The sequence below is a fragment of the Ammodytes marinus genome (assembly GCF_949987685.1).
Source record: "Ammodytes marinus genome assembly, chromosome: 22".
In the NCBI taxonomy this organism is placed as follows: Eukaryota; Metazoa; Chordata; class Actinopteri; order Uranoscopiformes; family Ammodytidae; genus Ammodytes; species Ammodytes marinus.
The window spans coordinates 14,567,776-14,590,318 of record NC_137226.1 but is presented as its reverse complement, the minus strand read 5'-3'; the positions used below and the strand labels follow the sequence as shown (position 1 = coordinate 14,590,318).

General features: G+C 40.9%; 1 protein-coding gene across 2 annotated transcripts in view; it reads left to right on the top strand.

The window, feature by feature from the left end:
* The window catches only part of tbc1d22a (TBC1 domain family, member 22a), a 121,567-nt gene that overhangs the window by 60,153 nt on the left and 38,871 nt on the right, over nt 1–22,543 (top strand). For both annotated transcript variants that reach the window (XM_080051055.1, XM_080051056.1), the window contains exons 10-11: nt 3,037–3,143; nt 14,957–15,032. In XM_080051055.1, coding sequence (XP_079907181.1) covers nt 3,037–3,143; nt 14,957–15,032 — 183 coding nt within the window. The remainder of the gene's footprint in view (nt 1–3,036; nt 3,144–14,956; nt 15,033–22,543) is intronic.

Here is a 22,543-nt window from a genome sequence, read left to right as displayed (position 1 = left end):
GAGGGGAAATAGAACTTTTTATTGTCATGTTATTAATGTTACCAAAACGCTTTTAGTTTAAAGGTGTTTATCTACAGGCTGTTTGGTCATCATACATTCACAACACAGCTTTGATTATTTCATCATTAAAACAGAACAGAAATGTTTGTCTGTAATATACCACGTCATGACACGAACTTTGACTGTTTTTAAACGTCCATGCCTGTACATACGGCTATCGTTGTTAGCATCAGTTCCACCGGTGACCACAGGGGGCACCATTGCCCCATCATCCAGCCACACAGACGTCTCCTACCACAATTACTGGTGTAGGAGCCCTTCCTCTTGTGTGTCCTTGTTATTGTGATGAGCTTTGCTCGATTTGCAGCACAACCATTGGACTCCTGGAAGCCATCCCCTTCTAATCTGCTCCAGAGTCAGGGTCTAAGGTTTTGGAACCGAGCTTTTGACAGCAAGTCTTTTAGCCTCGACAAAAATACTGATTTGAGACTTGGGGACACTCAGGGTCTCCCAGAACACCGGAGCAGTGGCTCTCCCACCACCTTGTTAATCAGCCAGGACACCGTGCAAATTACCAGTCAGGCTGTTTACAATTAATCTTTTCAACTACATATTTAATACAATCACTGGCGCCCAGAGCCTCCCGAGTCCCGGAGAGAGGGAAGTATTCTTGCATCGTCATTGTCTTCTGCATCTCTTTAGAGGAGCTATCAAATTAAATACCGACTTCAGAATCAGTCAGATGTTGGCCTCATTTGTCTAAGCAGTGTTTCTAACAGGTTCTCCAACACTACGTTCAGGTTCAGTTGATTGTAGTTTTTATCAGCTGTGGCCTTCATGTAAGCTGTGGACAAATGTAGTGGGTTTTCATCCTATTAGCTGTCTCTGATTCATGATATGTATTGGCGGATGAACCCTTCATCTCTCTGTATATCTAAACCTGTCATTCTAAAACAGATTTATTTTTCTTGATGCAATCCGAATCCGTCAGTAATGTGTGTTGTATTTCATTTGGTTTTCCGCATTGCTTTGCGTTAGTACGGTGGTTGAAATGAACTACGCTGACATCTGATCATAACGCCGCCTCCGACCACTTCCATATCTGGGATTAAAGATGTGGAAGCTACGTGAACAAAATTAGATCTGTGTGCATTCGGACATACACCTTGATCTTTTGCCGGGTGTGATGAGATGAATGGTCTCTGCGATATGAAGGAAGCGTAGCCTCTTGGTCGGCTTTCTATCCACCCTTACCTGGCTTTCAAGCTGACAAGACAATGATGAGAGCGCCTGCATGGCAAGATGTGTTGAATGGGTGCACACTCTCACACGCGCACACACATACATACAGAGCCTAGTTGTTAATGGCTTTGTAGTCCTGGTCCTCTGCCAGCTCTCTGTCTTTCTGTCTGTCTGTCAGACTGAGCATGCTCATTACAACCTTGACAACATTCCGCCGGGGTTGCCAAGGATACTAGGCAGAGCTGCCAGGTCCGGTGTACGTCTGTGGCGAGTGTGTGTGTGTGTGTTAGAAATGAACAAATTCATGCACCAAACTCAGAATTTTTAGTAATGTGACCACACACATAAGCGCACACATTTTTCTTTTCTCCGTCTCTCTCCGACCCCTGCTCTTCCCCCCACCCTCCTTTCGTTCTCTCTTTCTCTCTCTAGATCATTGTTAATCAGTCTCGTCCCATCTCCTCTCCACTGGCTGTCAGTGGCTTGTCAGAAGCCCGTCAAAAGCCCCTGCAGTCCGTCACAGACTGCTGCCGTTAATGACATCTGATGACACCCATCGTTGAAGTCACCCGCCGGAGATGACGGGGAACTCGGCGCTCAGTGCTTGCTACTTTTTTTTAAATGGCTTCCACAGTGCAGTCTGCAGTGTGTATTTAGAAAATGTCCAAAACCTAGTTCTGCTGCGTCTATTTTCAGCCCATCTCAACTACAGCCCACCATACTCCTTCCTTTACTACACTTTACATAATTGCCTTTGCGTTTTTTTTTTTTTTTTTTTTTGTGGTTTACATATGCCTTTGTCAAATGCAATGGAATTGTAGGAAGCAAACAAATAGTGACACTACTTAAGAATGAAGTCATAGAAATATAGTGAACGAAATGAGATGAAAAAAAATCATGTTAGACAGTGTAAAAGAAATGCTGGCTATAGCCGAAGGCCAGAGGCATTATGTTTTTGCGTTGTCTGTCCGTCCCATTTTCTCAAGAACGCTTTTTCGTCAAATTTGGCTCAAACTCACTCAAACTTGACACTAGAAGGAACTGATTCCATTTTGGTCAAAGGTCAAGGTCACTGTGACCTCAAATCGTGGAAGCACAATATTTAAAGAATGCATTGAGAGATTTCTGTCAGATTAAGAACAAACTTACACTTGGACTCGAGGGTGACCTGATACATTTTGGAAGTTAAAGGTCATACGTTACTGCAACCTTACATATTGTGAGTTTGTGTCCACCTTCTAAGAGGAGTTTTAACTTCTTTAAAGCATTGCCTCCCACCATGTACGTTCTGCCAGGTGGTAGTTTCTAGTGTCTTTGTTTTTCCTGTATACTACTTGGCTTGTCTACTAAATAAAAAATAAATACTGTGCTGGGCACATGGGGACTGTGTGACATTTTCTAAATGTTCAAAGTAGCAATATAAAAAAGTTGAACTACTGTTTCTAAAGATTACTAATAATAAGCTCTATCAGTCTGCTTTTTCAGCTGCCACGCTGCCTCTGCTCATCCCTTCTTTATTCTTGTGCTGCAATTTGTCTTCTGTCCTTTGCCATACATTTCCTTTCATAACCCCCCACCCTATACTCATCCCTTCTCCCCGCCGTGTCCCTGTCTGAGTGGTGGGCTTATGACAGAGCCCCTGCTGTGTCAGTAGACCTGAACTGCTATCCATTTTCTCTCTCTATCTTACACCTTACTTTAACTGTCCTTACAATCTTTTGGCCATCTCATCCATCCGCCTGTGCTGCTCATTGCTAACTTTCCCTGTCTTTTCTTTCCCTGTCTTTTCTCCAGAGGAGGAAGTGGAAAACTTTGACGTGTCCAGTCTGAAGGAAGAGGTGCTGAGGAACATCGAGGCTGACAGCTTCTGGTGCATGAGCAAACTGCTGGACGGCATCCAGGTGAGAGTGCGTGCGTGCGGTTGTTGTAAAATGGTGTGGGTTGTCTACGAACAAACTCTGATCAAAACCACCCACATATGGCCTTCATATCTCATCATGTTATATCACCTGCTGACTCCATTCCCTATATAGTCAGTCCATGCTTCTCTTCTTTGTGTGCAATTCCTTTACTCCCTTATTCTCTCCCATGCTCTTATTAAGCTTTGTTGTGTATGGATCCATACTTCTCTGATCTGGTCTTAATAGAGACATAGGTGTCCCTCGCTGCTACATAACTCAAAGCTGAAATAGCCCAATTATGACCGCCGCCGCCAGCAGGTAGAAAGTTGAGCCAGCGCTCACCAAACTCATAGCAATTAGCCTTTATACAGTATGTCAGTAAGGTATTATCCCCACTGCTAGCAACCACCTACCTATTGTTATACATTCAGCGCATTTGGGACCTGGATCCTTCAACTAACATGTCAAATATAAATGCAGCATTTATTTCATTTTTGTGTGGTCTCTATGGCTTACTAGACATTCAACTATCCCAATTCCACTTGAGTTTCTCAACTCCCCATTTATTTGCAATAGGCAGGAACTGTGCAATGATCGGCTTGCAGTATATCAAGTACAATTGTTTCTACAGTTTAATATGGGGTGGATGGGTGAGATCTGTGAAACCCTTTTTTTTAAACAGAAGGCCAAATATCTAACTCCTTTACACTTTTGTGATTTCCAAATAGTAATAAGAATAGTCAAATCAGATCCCATTCGAATGAGAAAATTCCGAATCGACGACAGCCCTATATTTTTTAGACAGAATATTCTGGTAATGCTGTGTTAACAATGTTGGCTGCAGCTCAAATGCATAGTAACATGAGCAGGTGCATGCACTGTTTCTGTCATATCAAAGTCATCAGACCTGACTGGCAAGGTCACACACCCAGGTGCTTATGTGTATATGTACATGTCCATACATACTGTGACTCGATGAACACAGCACAGCAGTGACATATGGGATATGTTGGGTAAGGGGACCGAGTACCTCAGTTAGACGCTCAGAGATCGAATGTGCTCATTTTGCTCATGTTTGAGACCTTCACTGCCATCTTCTAGATTAGGTCTCATATGCCAAATATGTTATACTGGCAGTAACTCCATAAATGGAATCATCACAAAAACTACACATTTGTGCATGTCCATGGAGAGGAATTTAAAAAAAAAACTGTATATGACCAATGCAGACTTAATTGTTGCTCAGTGTGGTGACATGTTCGCCTGACATACCACCACAGATAGATTGTATGCACAGTGTCGGATGTTGCAACGTTCAAGTGGCCTCTCTGATAATGTGTGAGCATTATGCACCAAAGAGCTTCTCTGTGTGGGTTTAATAAATATGATTGTCTTGCATGTTCCCAAGCAGGCCTGAGTGTCTGGAGACCAGATAATTACATACAGACCATAGCACCAAACTTCATTTTGTTTCATCAATTCTTCCCAAACCCTTTTTGCCCAGCAGCTCTTCTTAATCGACCTCACGCTCAGCGGTCATGGTTGAGCCGTCTGTCAATTCTAAACGTGCCTGCCCCGGCTGGGTGGCTGATTTGCCCTCAAACAGCACCACTGTTGCTTACTATCCTCTTTCTGACTTGGTCAGAAAAAAAAAAGGTTTTGCACCTTATCCATCTGTGCTGCATAAAAGCAGCATTCTGCGGCAACAGAACAGTAACTGCCTTTGTTGATGCGTTTTGTGCTGTCTTTAGGAAATATAGGAAAGTTTGTCGCTCATCCTAGAACGTTTTACCACATTTGAGTTCCTTTTGACTTTTCGGTGAAAGGTGGAGTCGGCTACGGTGGGCCCCGTTACTTACAAACCCTTTGTGTACATACCAGTTAACAGAGCACACACAGTACGGACAGGTAGTGGAAATTCACTTTTGACGATAAGTGATTTTGACAACAAGCGTTCTCCAAAAGCGCTGACTCCACGTTTAATACGGAAAGTCTGTTTTGGTTCCATTAGTTACTGCCCGGCGTGTTATTGGAATACTCTGTGGCCATGTTTTAACACAGCTCTAATTATTGTTTTCTGACACAGTGAAAGTAGCATCAGACAGCACTTCCCACTTGGGTCAATGACTCCTATCTAGTCTTTAAATGTATTGATTAGGCAATTTGCATATTGTTGTACGGAACTTAGCGTTTTAGGTATAACAGTATGAAAGCGGTGAAGTTAATTTATTGTTAGAAAAGAGGGACAATGTATTCATAGATTATTTCTCTTGAGTTTGCAATTTGCATTGTTTAAAACAATAAATGAATAATAGATTTCATATTGTGAAACTCAACACACCGCCCGAGCCCTACAGGTAATTAATAGTAAGGAGCGTGCGTTGTGCGTTAAATGAACAACCATAAATAACTATCAATTGCTCGGCTATTCATTTAGGAAATTAATAGACCCTGTGCCTTGTTGCCCCTGAGAGAGCAGAACGGAGACAATGCAAACGCCTGAGCGCGGAGGAAGTAAGAGAGAAGAATAGAGTGTGTGTCTTTGTGTGTGTGTGTAGATGGTGTTTGTCCCCGTACTAGTGTTTGTTTGTGACCTTGGTTTCAAACTAATTATGTCCAATGCACCAGGGGAAGCCCATGTTCACCCCCTCCCCACCTCCTAATGCTTTCTAAACAATCTGACGCGGGCTGAGTGCGTCGGCCCGGTAATTAGTTGGTGATCCGTGCTCTGACCTCGTCTCAAACCCTCTCACATCCTCCACACACTATTACCGTTAACCGAAGCAAGGCCTGAAGGTGGGGGGGTTACAGAGAAAAGACACTCTCTCCATGCAATTACATTTACTCACTGCATTTATAAGTACCTTCTATATACAGCATTTCTTCCAATGCTGGTGCCACACTTGTGACCACTTGTTTTTGATTTGATTTGTGTAAACTAATTAAAAGAGTGTAATTGCATCACAATGCAGAACAAACTCTCAAATGTTGGAGGTTTGATCAAACAACGACATGGTAGAGATGTTTTTTGAAAAGAACTTTCTACCATCCATCAATGCACTACCGCTAGTGTGCTTTCCCTGCAATTACCTGGTGAAAAGTGGAACTACTTTTAAAAGTTTATTTTTTATTTTTTTAATGCTGGTTTTAATACAGTAAATTGGCCATTAGCTTGTGTTTTAGTGTTTCACTTCACTGCCATGCCTCTCCCACACCTAAAAGTGAACAGGCTATTTTGGCTGTCAATTCATTCACTTAACCAGCTTCTCTAATGAGCTGCCACTTTAATTGCCCCCCCCCCCCCACCCCCCCCCCCCCACACACACACACACACACACACACACACACACACACACACACACACATACACACAAAGGAGCAGGCAAGGATAGAAAGTAGGTGAGATCAATTTCAGGCATGTCTAATGTATGTATGTCAGTGAAATCCCAATTACTTGTACTAATATTTTGTTAATCTTCATAAGCACTTAAATGTTTGGAACTGGATGCCCCCTTTTTTATGGCTGGGTAAGAGCAACATTTGTGTGTGTGTGTGTGTGTGTGTGTTTGTGTTTATAATTTATGTAATTCAAGCTGTTGTCTAGGCTGACATCCAGGACTTTACATTGTACACCCACACTGCAACATGTTGGTGTAGCAGACAGCGTATGACGGGGCAAATGAGTGAAGAAGACAGACATTTTTCTGTCCTGGCATGACTTTAAGGCACTGTTAAATGGACAAGCATTAGTGCTTGTGTGCGTGTATGTGTGTTTGTGTGTATGTGTGTGCGCGTGATCACAGCAGCAGCAACAATGAACAGCACTGAGCCAGCCACAGCCCATTTTCACATCAAACAGGCTGCACACGGTAGACACATCTAGTTCTGACACGATAGTAAAAAGCATGGCTGGACTACCTGAGCTACCAGCCTGGAAAGACTCACATTAGTCATGATTCAAATGGGCTGTATTTATTATTGTTTTTGACCATCCAGCCATGTGAGCCTTCACGGTGCTATTAAGCATGACTCCACTTCTAAACTGATACATAAACCATCATCATTCTTGTAAGAAAGGGGGTGAATTGTAACAGCGAAACATAAAATAAATGGACTGAAACATAAATGAAGTATCTAGTCTCTACACCTTCTCATTCTTGACACGACTCGGTTGAGGTTGACCCCAATGTGTTCCCCCAGTCTCTCCAGCAGCCAATTAGTCTTCCACTGTGCTAAATTTGACAGCGCCTCTGGCTAACCTGACTAATTCAACTTGTTAAAACAGTTCCACATCCGCCGTTTCAATGAATTTAAGTGTAAATGTAATCGCTTTCCAATATTGTGCTGTTGATTTTCGACATCTCCTGTTCATCCCAAAGCATTAATATATTTGACAGTCAGTCAAAGCCTCAGTGATTTAATCTTTGCCACATTTTAGAAGTCTGAAAGTGCGCTCAGTATGTAGCCGCTATGTGCAGTCCACGCACAGTCAGGGAGCCTGTGTCTTTACCTGGCGTGCCCAGAGAAGGAAATTAAGTCAAAAAGTTAAAAAGTCCATTATTCTTCTAACACACCCCCGAGGGCTCTCAGTTCTTAAAGCCAGCAGATGAGAACCTACCTTTTATGTTAATTTAGCAGATATGCCTTTTACAGCAAGGGGCTCTTAAATGCTTTTCTCCAGTCCACTTTATGAAATTTAATTTCGCCCGGGGATCTGAACTTAATATATTTCAACCGCAGCCTTGACAAGAAATGAAAAGGTCTCTGACCATGCCATGGTTTGACGCAGTATTCTTTGGCATGCAAACTTGTCCGGAGATGTTGATATTATTCATCAGATGCACAGTTGCAGCTTTAAATTGAACTCCAACAGAGTGGAGAACACAAAGGATATTTAAATTAGTTCTGTTATTTCCAACAACTCTTTTGCTGGAAGGTTTGAACGGGTGACTTAGCAAAAACAATAGGTTTTTAATACTACTTAATGCACTCTATCAGGTATTGTATGCTAAGTACTTCTGAAGTTAAGATACCCTACAAGCTGCAAAGATCAGCTGTTTGGACACAAGTGAACTCTATTATGTGAACACATTCACAGTGCAGTCATCAGCATAGTAATTGAACAGCATGAATGTAATGAATTAATGTAAATCCCACACACATTAAATGGTCAACTGCTCCGTGTCTGTGCTACCTCCAACGCCAATCCTTTGGAGAACAAGCCAACCGGAGTGTGCCCACTCATTGTCAAGGCAACCATCTGTTTCCATGGTGCCAGCTAAAGAGTGAACAGGGGTCCGAGGATCGACGTCTAGCAGACGGTAGCCAGACCCAAACCAGACGCCGTGTCCTCTTCTAGTTTCCCCAAGGGCTATACACTGTCACCTTGGGCTGTCACTCAATCTGCCAGCTACACACACATACTGGAGGAGTAATCTGCCAGCTGGCGTGTGTGTTTTTTGTGTGTGTGTGTGTGTGTGATGCTCGACAGCATGTTTGTATATGCGTTTGTATCATCTCTCTTTAAAGCCCAAGAATATTGGTTTGCATGTAAATGTAGCTACTGTTCAAGAACAAGTTAGACCTCAACACTCCCACCTTTTCATGCACCCCCCCCACCTCTTCATTGCCTTTTCTTTAACAAATGAAGTAGTATCATGTTGGCCAAGCCTTGTTTACATGCAGGGCAGTGGGGATGGATGTGGCTAACAGCTGCTGGGGGAACAAGGTTAGGATAAAGGCTGAAGCACAGGAAGGATGGATGGAGACACTTATGAGTGGCATAAAGAAAAGAGTGTGCACTGTTATTAAAACGTTGATAGCGGAGAAGCAAGTTGTGTTAATCACTTTAGGGGTTGTGTAAGGCAAGGCAGATTTCTTAATATACACCAAGGTAGCCTGAAAGTGGTATAACTGCAGTGATTAAATGTACTTCTTTGTCATTTTGTTCTGATTCAATTCTTCTTCTTTTTAAAAAAAAATGTCTCAACAACTACTGGCTATATTGCCATACCATTGTTCACATTCACAGCCCAGTATGATTTGCATTCTCTTTGGTTACCCCATCAAGTTTTTGCGAGCAACAACTAGTCATCAGGTCTTTTTGTCCAAAACTTTGCTTCATGATCAAATACTAACATACACTTATTGCATGCAAATCAGCCTGAACTTTGTTTAATGCTATTCACAGGTCTGCTAGGATTTCCTTAGACTTAACCTTGTTGATACTGCTACTGACACATTTTGGTCAGTAATGGCCGTATGCTGTGTAGGGTTTATAATGTACTACCTTTAGTCATTTATCCTCAGCTTGTCCAAATTTTTTTTATCTGCTGCGTCTCAAACTTGTTCACTACTTACCTTCCAAATACATTTACTGTCCTCAAACTTGAGGCCGTGGATGTTCACACAAAGTCACACAAAAGCCAAAAGAACTAAATGTGGCTTTCCTCCTGTAGCTCTCAACAACTGTAATTGTCTACACCTTATCTCAACCTGTCATCTCACTCACACAATCACTTTCTCTGTTTTTTTTTCACTTTCTCTCTCTCTCTCTCACACACACACACACACACACACACACACACACGCCCACAAGAATGACAGATCATTGCCTTGTCCTTCAGGTTATTGTCTAACCTTTATCTTGACCTGTCATCTCTCGTTCTCTCTCCTCTGTCCTTATGTCTCTCTCTCTCTCTCTCTCTGTCACACGCACACACACATACACACACACACACACACACACACACACACACACACACACACACACACACACACACACACACACACACACACACACACACACACACACACACGTACACGTACACGCCGTCGCAGCATTCTTGTGTTGGTTCTGTCCAACTCGCTGATAGACATTCGGTGGCACAATAGGAGGCTATCTTAGTGCTGCGCCGAGCCATTGTTGTCTCTAATAGAATGGACTGAGAGGTGAAGAGGAGCTATTGATTCAGCAGACTAAGGGAGAGAGACGGTGTGAACAAAGGAGGGGGGAACGCAAGGCTGTTGACACCTGGCCACAAAAATAGCGACGCAGACTTAATGCTTGCGTGCTCCGTGCTCAGTTTGCTTGTGTGGTTTGCACCGGTCCAGTTACACTCACTCACAGGGTCAGGCGTGACAGATGGACAGATGGCAGAAGAAGAGTTGAATGTATGAATAATGAAGGAGCGCGGGTTGATTTCCTCCTGTTGCCTCAGCGAATCAAAGATTCGACATATTGGATTTGATCAGAAAAAATACGGAGTGTAGAGCAAATGGAGCCAATAGAAAATGGGACAATGGAATACAATAGGCACGGGAATGAAAGGAAGAGAGAGGGAGTGGTATTGTGAGGGGGAAGAAGAGGGGAGGGGAAGAGACAAGCTGAGGAAGCACTCATAATGCGTAACTTTTTCATAAAAATTATTGTCGGTTACATTCAAGTCATCGCCAAAGGAGTTCACACAAAGTTGATTAAGCCTGTCAACTCCACAAAACTCTCTCTGTATTTCTTATTATGGCAGCATTTACGTCGGTGTCGTCCCCTGACACTGGCGGAGGAGCTTAGACAAATTCCCAAGAAGCGTCCACAAAATGTTTCAGTTGTTGATTCCACCGCTTAGATAAAACCTGGACATCCATCCAGCAGAAGGTATCAAATCCATACACAATCACAGATGGCTTACCGCGTGTATTTGCATCATCAGTGTTTTTGTAATTCCTCAGAATTCCTCATGGGGGCCACATAAGTTACACACTGTAGCTTTGGGATGGAAAGGTTCAAAGAGAAAATGGAAGAAAAGTTATACATGTCAATGGAAAAATGAGAATGAAGAGAATATTCTTATTAGGATCATACCAGTGGGAAAAACAACAGATCTGGCTAAACAACAATCAGTCACAAAATAAAGTGCAGTACAGCATGGAAGGCAATAAAACACCAGGGAACAAAGCAATGCAGAGGAGACATAATAGCCTGTTGAAAACACTTTGTCAAGTCTGCCCTCATTAGCACTACCAAAAGTGATGAAAGTATATAGGGAAATGGAAGAACAGAAGGTGGTACTGGAGAAGAGTTGGAGATTGATAAAGGAAGAAAAATGACATAAGGAAAGGAAGACTATCTACCTCCTGAAGTTTCTTCTATGGTTGTCCCGAATTCTGACCAATTGAAGAGCAGTTTAGGAACTACGTTATGGTTCATGTCACTGAATTTTTGTTTGCTGCACTACCTTATTGGACCAGAGGAAATGATAGGTGTGAAACCCAACCTAGTGAAAAAGGAAACAATGTGTCTTTCTCGCATCTGGTGCGAACCAAGGAAGTGAACTAGAAGCGGCACTATCAGCTGTGAAACTGCCCAAAGAGGGCAATTAAGGGGAAGAGAGATGGATATAAGCGAGGAAAGAAAGCAAGCACTTGAAAGCTCTGACAAACAAAAGTTAGAAAAAACCCTGACCTTAAAATACATTATCGCCTCTTATAACATCTGGTTGCAAAAAATAAGTTGACAAAATAATACACATACCTATATATGGGAAAGATAAATGGAAACAAAATATTGTACGAGGTGGAAGTTTTTACTTCTCAACTTTTTCTGTTCAGCCTTGTTGCCTCGTTGTACTCCTCACTCGAGCTAGTTCATTCCATTCAATTTAAATCACGCTGTTGATTTTGCCAGAAAATACGACACAATCTATAACTCCCTCCCTGTGGCAAGGGGGATTTTTCACCGGAAAGACGTGAAAAGAGACAAGAGAATGAAATTGTGACATTTAAAAATAAGGAAATAAAATGAAGGGAATATTTAGAATCACTAATGCACTTAAAACGGTGAGTCATACCTTAAACAATAACTCTGCGTTCCACGCAAGCAGTACTTATCTACATCGAGGTGCGTAGATCCAGCCAGATATATAGATGGACAATGCGACGGGGAACGGGCAAACATTTGAAAAAAAAACAGCCAGGCGGAGAGATATGAAATGAAAAATGTGCGAGACCTAGTTATAAAAGACAAAGAATTGAGAGAATAAAGGATTACATGAGAAAAAAGTCAATATAAGACAATACAGAGACTGATGGATTTAAAAAAAGAAGATAGAAAAGGTGAATAAGTGACGAGAGGTATGAGAAAGAATTCAAATAGCAGGTATGGAAGCAGAAAAAGTCACAAGGTGATTTTGAGACAAAGGCATACAAAGAGGAAGCTGGTGAGGGAGAGAAATAAAGGCAGTTGATTAAAGCCAGCAGCTTCAATAATGCAAATGTAATTACTTGTACTGGCCCTCACTCTAGCTTAGCACCTAACCACATTAACACAGAGGTGGTAGAAAAACATAGAGCCAGAGAGGTGGAAAAGCTCAGGAAAGGAAATGGAGGCCATTTACAAATATATACATTTGACATTGTTTATGATTTAAAAGATAGTACCCATGATAGCACCGCCTCTGTGTAGCCAGTCATCATAGGGACGCTAGTGGCTAACATTAGCTATGCGTTTCTATGTTATTGCTATGTGTTGCCGAACCTTGACTTATTACCGGTTAGTACCTGGTACCTACTCTTTGGGAACATTTACCAAGTAGGCACCAGGTAGTTTTTCATAGTGGAGAACATATAAAGGCGAGTAGAGTGCCTGTACCATGTAGTTTAGGAGCACCATCAATTCCCTCCAATTATTGTCAACGTTACTGTAGCATTAAGAAGTGAAATTATGGTTCGTTGAGGCCACTCTGGTCCAGTTAGGGAGGAGTCCCAGCAGCAAGGGGAACAGCTGGATTTTGGTATTAAGATGCTCAAGATATATTATTCCTTATTAATAATGTACACTATCATCCCATTCAGTACTTAGTTCATATTTTTTCCTAACGTGTGATGCCACTGAACGTTGGTAGTTGTTTCAGAAATACTGGCAAGTTCAAGCTGCTCTCAGTTGGGTGCACATACACCGTTATACAATATCCTACTGCAGTGCAGAGTAAACAGTGAGAGTTTACAGGCCATGGACAATGTAATCTAAATGAGCCGCTTGGGTTTCCTTGGTGCTGCAGTATTGTTTTGATTTTGGACAAAACTACTTTGTTATCACACCCCCGGACTGGATTTTAATATTGATATTTGGTAGTAAAAAAAACATTAAGAACACACCGGCTTACTTTTGTTTTACATACACACTGGGAGGAATGAAAGAAATGTCAAATTATATGGATAGAGGATATAACATTTTTAAAAAGGCAGAAGAGAATGCGGTTTGTAGCCGGCCAGCCACCAATGGATTCAGAAGGACACGGAGGCTTTGGTTCTGCTGAGCCTGAAGGACAACTGGAACTGTTTATTGCTAAATGACCCCCCCGCCCCCTCTCCACCAGCATCCCACACCACCCTCTCTTACTTTCTCTTTCTCCTTCTCATTTTCTCCCTCCATCCCTCTCCCTCTCTCCATCTGTTGGATACTTTGCCACATCAGCTGTTCTCCAGCCACACTGAAATGACCCCTCAAGGAAACGTAATCCTTGTGTGTGTGTGTGTGTGTGTGTGTGTGTGTGTGTGTGTGTGTGTGTGTGTGTGTGTGTGTGTGTGTGTGTGTGTGTGTGTGTGTGTGTGTGTGTGTGTGTGTGTGTGTGTGTGTGTGTGTGTGTGTGTGTGTGTGTGTGTGTGTGTGTGTGTGTGTGTGTGTGCAACTTTTCGGTCAACCAGTTCAAAGCTGGTTGACCGAAAAGGAACAAGAAGAAGAACAATATTACAATACTTTTTCTCTCATTAAAAGCTAATGCAAATAAAAAATATATCAGAACACATGAAAATACAGCATACCAATTGAGTGTCACACATTAGCTGCTAAGAATGCATTCAAATAATTGTTTAAAATATAAATAAATGTCAAATCTTTCATATGTAGCACAGCCTTTTCTGCACACAATGCACCAAGCTAGTGCCTAAATTACCAGTTAAATCACATTACAGGCCAGGTGAAAACATCACGCCTACCATACAGTTTTTCAAGCTTTACCCAGCAGGAATTATCCAGTCGATTGTTATCCAGTCGATGGTAGACAAAAAATTCAGATCAAGGACCCATTCACTGCTCACCTGTTAATGTCCTCCTTCAGCCACATTCACAGTAATCCCTCTTCTTTGTCTGTCTCCAAGGCCATGGCCTAACATGTTTTTCATGCCAGTTTTAGGTTGGTGGCCTATTTTCCTCTATTTACTGTGTTTTTTGTTTAGTTTTTTTTAAAGGTGGGGAAGGCTTTTGTGTGTTGTGTGAAATGGTTCCCTGGTAAACACTTCAAATTTGTAATGGCCACTGCACTTTTCTGCGAATTAATCCTCAAAGTGAAACTATGAAATATTCAAAAACCCATTGAGTGTGTGTGTGCTGTGCAACGCTGACTCTCAGGCCCAATGGCTGCAAAAACATCACGGCGAAAAACAAATCATGTTAGTTTTTCTCAACAAGGGATCAGTTTTCACAGCTTGTCGAAAAAATGATAGAGAGGTATGGGATATATTATTGTCAGACAAATACCTACTTGATCTCCTTTAGCTCTTTTGTTGTTGTGTTTTCTCCTGAACTTTTTGTAATGGATTATATTCTGCCATGACCTTCTGTCCTTGTTGTTGCTTTTTAATACATTTAAACATTGTATTTGAAGCCTTTTTTACTCAAGTTTGGAGTGAGCGAGATGCTGTGTTCAATGTATAGAAAATATACATATTACGGAGCAACTATTTCACGTTTCTTTTATTCTTTGAAGATGGAGCCTCGAACCATATTGGATCTGTGTGTTTTTTTTTCTTCTCCTCAGGACAACTATACATTTGCCCAGCCAGGCATCCAGAGGAAAGTCAAGGCCCTGGAGGAGCTGGTCAGCAGGATTGATGGTGAGTCATCCGCCTTGCTTCCATCCATCCATCCTTCCAACCATCCATTAAGCACTTTCTGCTCACAGCACCGCTATATTCCCTTGATTTCCATTTACTACTACTTCTCTCTCCTATTTCCTATCAGCAACCGTTTTCTCACAACGCACCTACCAACACATTAATTTATACACCCATACAATCAAAATCACAGTCCTCTGCATTGTTGTTGGTATACATTGTCAGCCATTTTTCCTCTGTTGCTTTTATTTTGCGGAACATTTGAGAAAATTACAAAAATCTATGTTTATCTATGTGGTATTTTCTCCATTCCAGTTTTTTAATTCATGGCCTAATTGTGGAAACAATTACAAATGAAGGATCTTCTGTGCTTTAGTTTAAATTAGGTTCTTACCTATGATCGTTTTGAAAAAAATATATAAATTATTTGTGAGGTCCATTGTTACTTCCCCCTAGACAGACACACTGTAATGTTCTTCGACATTTCCTCATCTGCCCTGATTGGAATATTTCTCTTCAATATTCAATCGCATTTTTCATAATACTGAAACTTTCTCTGATCATTGGAAATACTGTGGTAGAACTAGATAATCACCAGGAAGGAGAACTTTTTTTCTTTTTTCTCAGCATGATTCTTCTGCTGTTTATGTTGGATTGTAATTACGTGACGCTGCCTTATCATGTCTCGTTAATTTCCATTCCCTCTCGGCTTTATGGGGGAAATCTATACAGTACATGCTGGTGATTAACTTCCAGCCCTGAGCAGTCACTAATAATGTTTGCACACAGAGTGCACTTGTAAATAGTTCAGTGACATTTCACACATACAACTTTTTGTTCATTAACACTGGAGTCTTCTGCTTCTCTCATCTCTTCTTCATACAATCAAAACCAATACATGTGTAAACATAGTTAGAATAGTTTTCACACTATGTGTGCACGCGCGTGCGTGTGTAGGAGTGTAAGTGTGAATTTCAGAGATAGTTAGTGTTCATGTGCAGGCCTATTTGTTAGCACATGTAATTATGACAATATAAACTTGCCAGTAGAAAGAGCAAGTGTGAGAGTGATGTTGCCTGTGGGTATAATAGAAACTGATATACTGTAAGCATGTTTGTGTACTATTTAGCCTGTGTTTTTGACTAGACTATGTATAAGGATGCTTTTCTATGTTCAGGAAAAGCATAAATTGCCATAAAAGGAAAGAAAATAAGGCAGCACTGTCCTTCCACCTTCTCCCGAACCCCAGCATTAAAAAGATGACATTTTTACTGTATCTTATTCCATAAGCGCCCTGTCATCATGTTTTGGGGCAGAGCCATTTTATACTTCGCTAGCTCTGACATTACCACCTCTAATGAGATCACAGATAGCTTTTATCTTGTGTTACAGGATTGTTTTTCGCCCTCGACATAGCATCTGTTCTGGGAACAATGGCCTCTCATCATCTCTTCCAAAATTACCTATCAGCGCTTATCAGATGCAGGGCTATCCAGGGTGTTGTTGTGCGCTTTCATAACGGGTGGGGTCCTTTCGCTATGGGCAGATGTTTGATATATTACAGCACATTACAGTTTCACTTCTGATGGAAAACCCTAAATTGTAGAATCAGATTTTATGAGAATTTTTTTTATTGTTTCTTTATTGTTTTTTCTCCGTGTGTTAATGTTTCTTTTGAGACTGCCAATTCATTACATTTCCAGCACTAATAGTAGTTAATCTTGCACATCATTAATTTTTGCTCCGCCGGACAAAACATATTGCAGAATGAGCAAATCTATTATCCTCCATTAGGGCGACCTTCACAAAAAGGCATAAGTACCAGTTGTTATGAGACTCTAGTATTTAGTTTCAGCGTTGTATAAGGTTGGTATCTGATACAGGGACATGAGTAGTTGGAGGGGGGGTTTGTTAAGCAAATAGGAGAAGGGACAAAGATGGTGGAAGAAAGAGGGAAGGATTTGGAGATGTTTTCCTGCTTCAGTTCAGTGTTTCTTTGCGTTAGTGTTTGCAATGCTGCGTCTGTAGGGATGCTGGCACACTGCTGATCCCTCTGTCTCAAACCAACTATCCTCCTTAAAATGACTGCATCCAGCAGCTCCCATATATCTGTCAGATAAAGGGAAACCACACATATACTGTACATACACGGAGAGGGCAAGAAAGATAATGTCCAATATTTATGACCACATCCCCACCATCTATTACCGGCTATATCTTTTGAGCATAGTGGGGGCGAAAATGAAAATGAAAAGACATTGGGTGTTTCTCTCCTCCTCCTTCTCCTCCCCACGTTCCCTCTCTGCAACCTAACTTATTGAGAAACATTTCATTTAAAAGGCTTATTTGATGCTAAAACAAGGGAATCAAAAGATTTATAAACATTAGAATTATACCATTAAAATTATTAATAAATCAAAATTATTGGTTGTGTTAAAGGAATATTTCATCCATACGGAACCAGCGTTCTATCATTATAAAATCACTATAATAATATAATTAATGAGGTTTTTCTTCCCTCAGTCTTCCTTTGGCCCAGCTGTCCTGCTAATCCTAACGTGTTTTACCATGTGTGACATCACACATGGTAAAATGTAGGGATAGCCAGTGAGACCATAAAACACTCTTTCTGGCTTTTCTCAGGCTAGGATGAACCGATTTCTAAATTTTTTGCACATTTACACTACATATGATCTCAGGGTTCAATAGACCTTCCTATTTCCACCGGTGAAGTACAGTAAGTCTTTGAGGTTAGCAGGTACGTCTTAAGAGACCAATAAATCACATATTTTTCCAGGATATGGATTCATTACTATAATGTTATGTTTCAAGTCAATGAATAGCTGGAGAAAACTCTCACTTTTTCATTCAGTGCCTCATCCTCAGCTGCATTACTTAACTAAGCGTCAAGCTGGGCGTATCTCAAATGAACGTTCGTGATCAGTCAACTTTCAAAGTAAAAAAAAATCAAATTTAGGACAGCAGATTATTTTGAGATCAAACATTTTCTACAGGTGTTCGTTTGATGTTCGGTTTTTATTTTTTATTTTTTCCTGTGGATTCGGCTCTAAGAAAGGAGGGCAAAATCATTTCTAAAAATGATCAAAACGAGAGATGTTCATTTCTTCACTTTGATTGTTTAGATGAACACAGTGGGTGGGATTGTCGGAAAGCTTTATCTTTTTGTTTTTGTTTCGCCCTCTGCTTCACACCCCTGGGCTGCCCCTCTCTGTAATAATCCGACTTGTTATAAATTAGGCCTTGCTAGATGCTAGCACGTGTACCTCCTCAAAAGATAATCCACTTTGTCGGCTCTCATGTACTATTTCTATGATCTCTTCATCGCTCCCCCTATCTCTTTCATTGTATTTGTTGCATGCAAGTTCATCAACATGCAGATTGCCCAAAGGTGAATTTACCTATGCAAATGAGAGGAGGTGCACTCTAAGCCTGATTTGTGTAACAAGGCTGGTAGCTGGATTTTGTTGGACTGTGTGTTGCCTAATCAAAGGCAGTAGAAGGCTAGAGTGTGTTTTTTAAGGGTTTAAAATAAGTAACATCTACCTTTCTGTAGGAGCAGTTGCTTTTTGAAGTAGCTGTGCTTTATGTATATGTATATTTACAATTATATTAATATTAGCAAAAATAAGTATGTGCTTGACTGCGGTGTTTTGGGCTGTTTTTAAATATACATTCACACTTGTGGATTTGCAGCTCTATGCTAGTAGGTTTTATTTTGCTGGTGTTTTTTTTATTGTTGAAATAGCGACTTTTTCTAAAGCTGTATTCCGGTCAGGTTCAGGTCCGCTCTGGTATCTTTTAACCTGGTCTGAGGTCAGTTACACACATCTTCCCACACAGTCCTCCATGAACCCTACCTCTACAATGTTTATACACTCTGCTTTCTCTGTCTGCAGCAATTTGACATTCACTGCATGTTGCATGTTTTTCAAGCATTTTCATATGCATTTATCTAAAAGAAATTACCACAACAGTCTTTTGGGGAAAGGTTATGTCACTACTGCATCAGTCATTTGGTTGCTATGCCTGTGGGTCTGTTTGATTTTAAATTCCAACAGTGGAATTATGTTTTTTTTTCTTAGCTACAGTACATGTTGAAAAATAGGACGGGATTCTAATGTTGTAAGGCATTTTCTTGGGTGGTAATAATGCTAATTTTCTATTCTTTTAACAACACCCTAATTCGAACCCCAGGCTAGGTTACCCAAGAAAGCATTGCCACCGCTTAACATAGTCCTCATCCTTCAAACTGTTGTCTCGTAATGCTTTTATTGTAAAGACACTTTAAAAAAAAATGAACAAGTAAGAAAGCTTTGCAACCAAAAGTGATATATGAGAATGACATGAAAAGGCTGATCTTACTCATTATACCACAACAAACAAGCTCTGCACTACTCTTCATATTACATCTGTTTATATTATACACATAATAATGTAAACACCACTTGCTACTTATAATTTACAACTCTACATATTTATATTTCAGTTTTCTATTCCAAATTCAGTATTCCATTTAATTTACATTTAATCTATCAATTAACGAGAGGTGGGTCGATTGAAACAGTTGACAGGAAAAGAACACGCAAACGACAAAAAGAGCAGATTCAAAACAAAGCAGCTCGGATAGAACAGAACAGACTGAGTGAAAGAAAAAAGAAAAAAGCACCAGCCTCAAGGAGAGTGGAGGAGAGAGAGAAAAAAAAGATGTGTGCAACTGTAATTACGTTTTGTACCAAAGAGAGCGTGAAGTCAGTCGGAATTGGTCTTGTCAGCAGAATCCCGGGAGCCGCTCACTAGTCACTGTGCGACCTCTGAACCTCCCGCTGTCCACAGCCGCGGGGGCTACGCTGCACCGCAGAGAGCTGGCAAAACGTAAGAAGCCTCCCAACTCTAAACTTTAGACCAGCAGTGGGAAGGAAGACAAGGCTCATCAGTCAATCAGTGTCCGTAAAGTCGATGTCTCATCCTCAAACCTCCCCCTCAGAACCCCGTAACACTACGCTACCCAGCATGCCGAGCACTGTGCCAGCTGGACAGCAGCCCACCGTTAAAAAAGTTACAAGGTTTAACGCTTCAGTTAAAGTCCCTGTAAACCCAAATCGGCAAAAAATGCTTTTCATTGTCATTTTGGGCATTTAGTTGCATGATAGTAAGCACGTGACAAGAGTAAGAGGCATATTTATCAATCAAAATAAAATATTTTGTCTTTGAAGTTTGACAAACCTAACAGAAATTCGGTTGAGATGAGGCGGGCTAAGCTCTGGTTCTTATTACACAATACTGCAGTTATCTACCCGAATGTTCTATAAAAACAATGACTGATCTGATGCCATTTGATACGGCCACGCCCACACACTCCTGTCAAACGTTCTAGATGGTAAAGAAAGGTGTTTTCTTTTAACTTAGGTTTATAATCTTTATGAACATTTCTTTTCAAAATGATTTTTGTAAAAGCTTATGAAGACACCCAACTTTGATATCATATATTGATTTTCCCAAGTTTCCAGAGACTCAAAATGTGTCTTTTTTGTTCCTTGTTCTTGTTTTCTTGTTTTCTGTGTGTGTCTTTAACTCTTCTTCCTCTCTGCATTTGCCGAAGCTGCTAATATTAGGCAGAGCAAGTTCATTAGTGTAATTTAACATTGTCTAAAGTTGTTCCCCTCTCTCTCTCCCCCCTCTGTTTGGCAGCTAGCTAAGATCCGTCACCGTGATGCATTTGCTGTTAACGAGCTTGCCTTGTTTATGCTTTTACAGCAGCGTGCGATAATTAAACTGCAGAGAGAAGTGAGAAATAATCACTTTGTGTTTACTTCGCGCCCCAACTCGTGCGGCGATGCGTGTGCGTAATTGTTCAACATGCATATGTGAGCGATTGCAGACAGGTGTCGTTCAAGTGTTGTGTGTTCTTGGCTAGAAATATCTTGTGTAATAATTCACCTTTAAGGGCTCTATTAAAGCTGTCTGGGAATGTGTGTGTGTGTCAGTCAGCTCTGATTAAGACCACATGAGTGTGAGAGAATAGGACGCAATAGTTCCTCCCTGACTGGCTTTTCTCATAGATTCTCTGACAGCTCGTTAATTACAGCTCTATTATGAAATTGTGTGTGTGTGTGAGAGAGAGAAATAAAGAATGACTGTCATGGGTTTGATGACTATGAAATATGGAGTCGCTGAATAGTGCTATTTTTGGTCTTTTGTCATGTAAAGAATCAAAAAACAAACATTTATCAAGCATGCAGCAAACTTCCCAACTGACATTTCTGCTTCGCATCCATTCTTCCCACCGCGTGTTGGTGCCAGCCATACGCTAACATTGACACTGATGTTTGAACTACACATCGAGACCGTATTGAGACAGCCTCATGCAATGTGTGGTTGTGTGGTTTGCTGCAAGTGAGAACAGTATAATCCAAAGCTGTCAAAACATTAGGAGGGAATGTGTGTTTTAAGCACACAGATGTAGCTGATGTCAATGTTTAGATACGGAGCCTAAGAAAGCAAACGAGTGGAAAACGCCGTCTCAACTTTGACTCATGATTATAGTCAGCTGTTATTGTTACCAGAGGAGTTCGATTGCAGTTATCTTCATAGTGAAACCCATCATATTTACCTCAAAGAATAACTCTATAGTTTTGTTATTTTCATTATATCCCCTGAAACAATTAGAGAAATTAATTAAAACATACAAGTATTCACTATGAAGCCAATGCCCAATGCAGCCTATTACTCTACACTGTTTACCAAAAACTATTAAAACCAATAATGTAATATGACAATGTGGCTCCCTTGAGTGAACATGTTCTCTGCAGTTTATTTTAAGGTGACTTCACACCTTAACTCATCCTCGACAATAATCTGGACCTCCTTCACAGATATCTGGTGCCGATATCTACAATCAAAGCAAATGTGCATCAATCCTCAGATAAAAAAAACACTCATGATTGGGTTAAGTTTGCTAAAAAAAATACAGGACCCAACTTTTTCGAGAGGCACCTATTTGCAGACCCATGGGGAAAGTGGAGCTCCACCGGAAGCCACGCCCCGAACTCATTTCATTGGTCAGAATTGTAACCTACTCTGAATTTGTTTTCTTCTTTTTGTTTTACTGCCGGAGTTCACCTAGCGGTGAATAATAATACACAGTTTCCACCGGTTATGGTGCTAGTACACAGTAAAATACGTCAGTTTGTTAAGGGTCCCAAGTGGCCAGGACGGTGGTACAAAGGAGATGTTGAGGTAGAAGATGAATGAAGCAACGAAGCTTTGTGTACATCTTCCGAAATCCGTCTCTTTAATTCACAATCATAACAAGTAGGTCAATCACATACAAATATAAACTCTTATAAATAAAACACAAAAAGTGCTACCACATTAAAATAAACAGCTAATTTTGAAAAGTGGGGTGAAAGACATTAACGTCTGACACATTAGGTGACAGTTTCCATTGTAGATCCTGATTGATTTATTACCAGATCCCTTGTCCTCTAGTG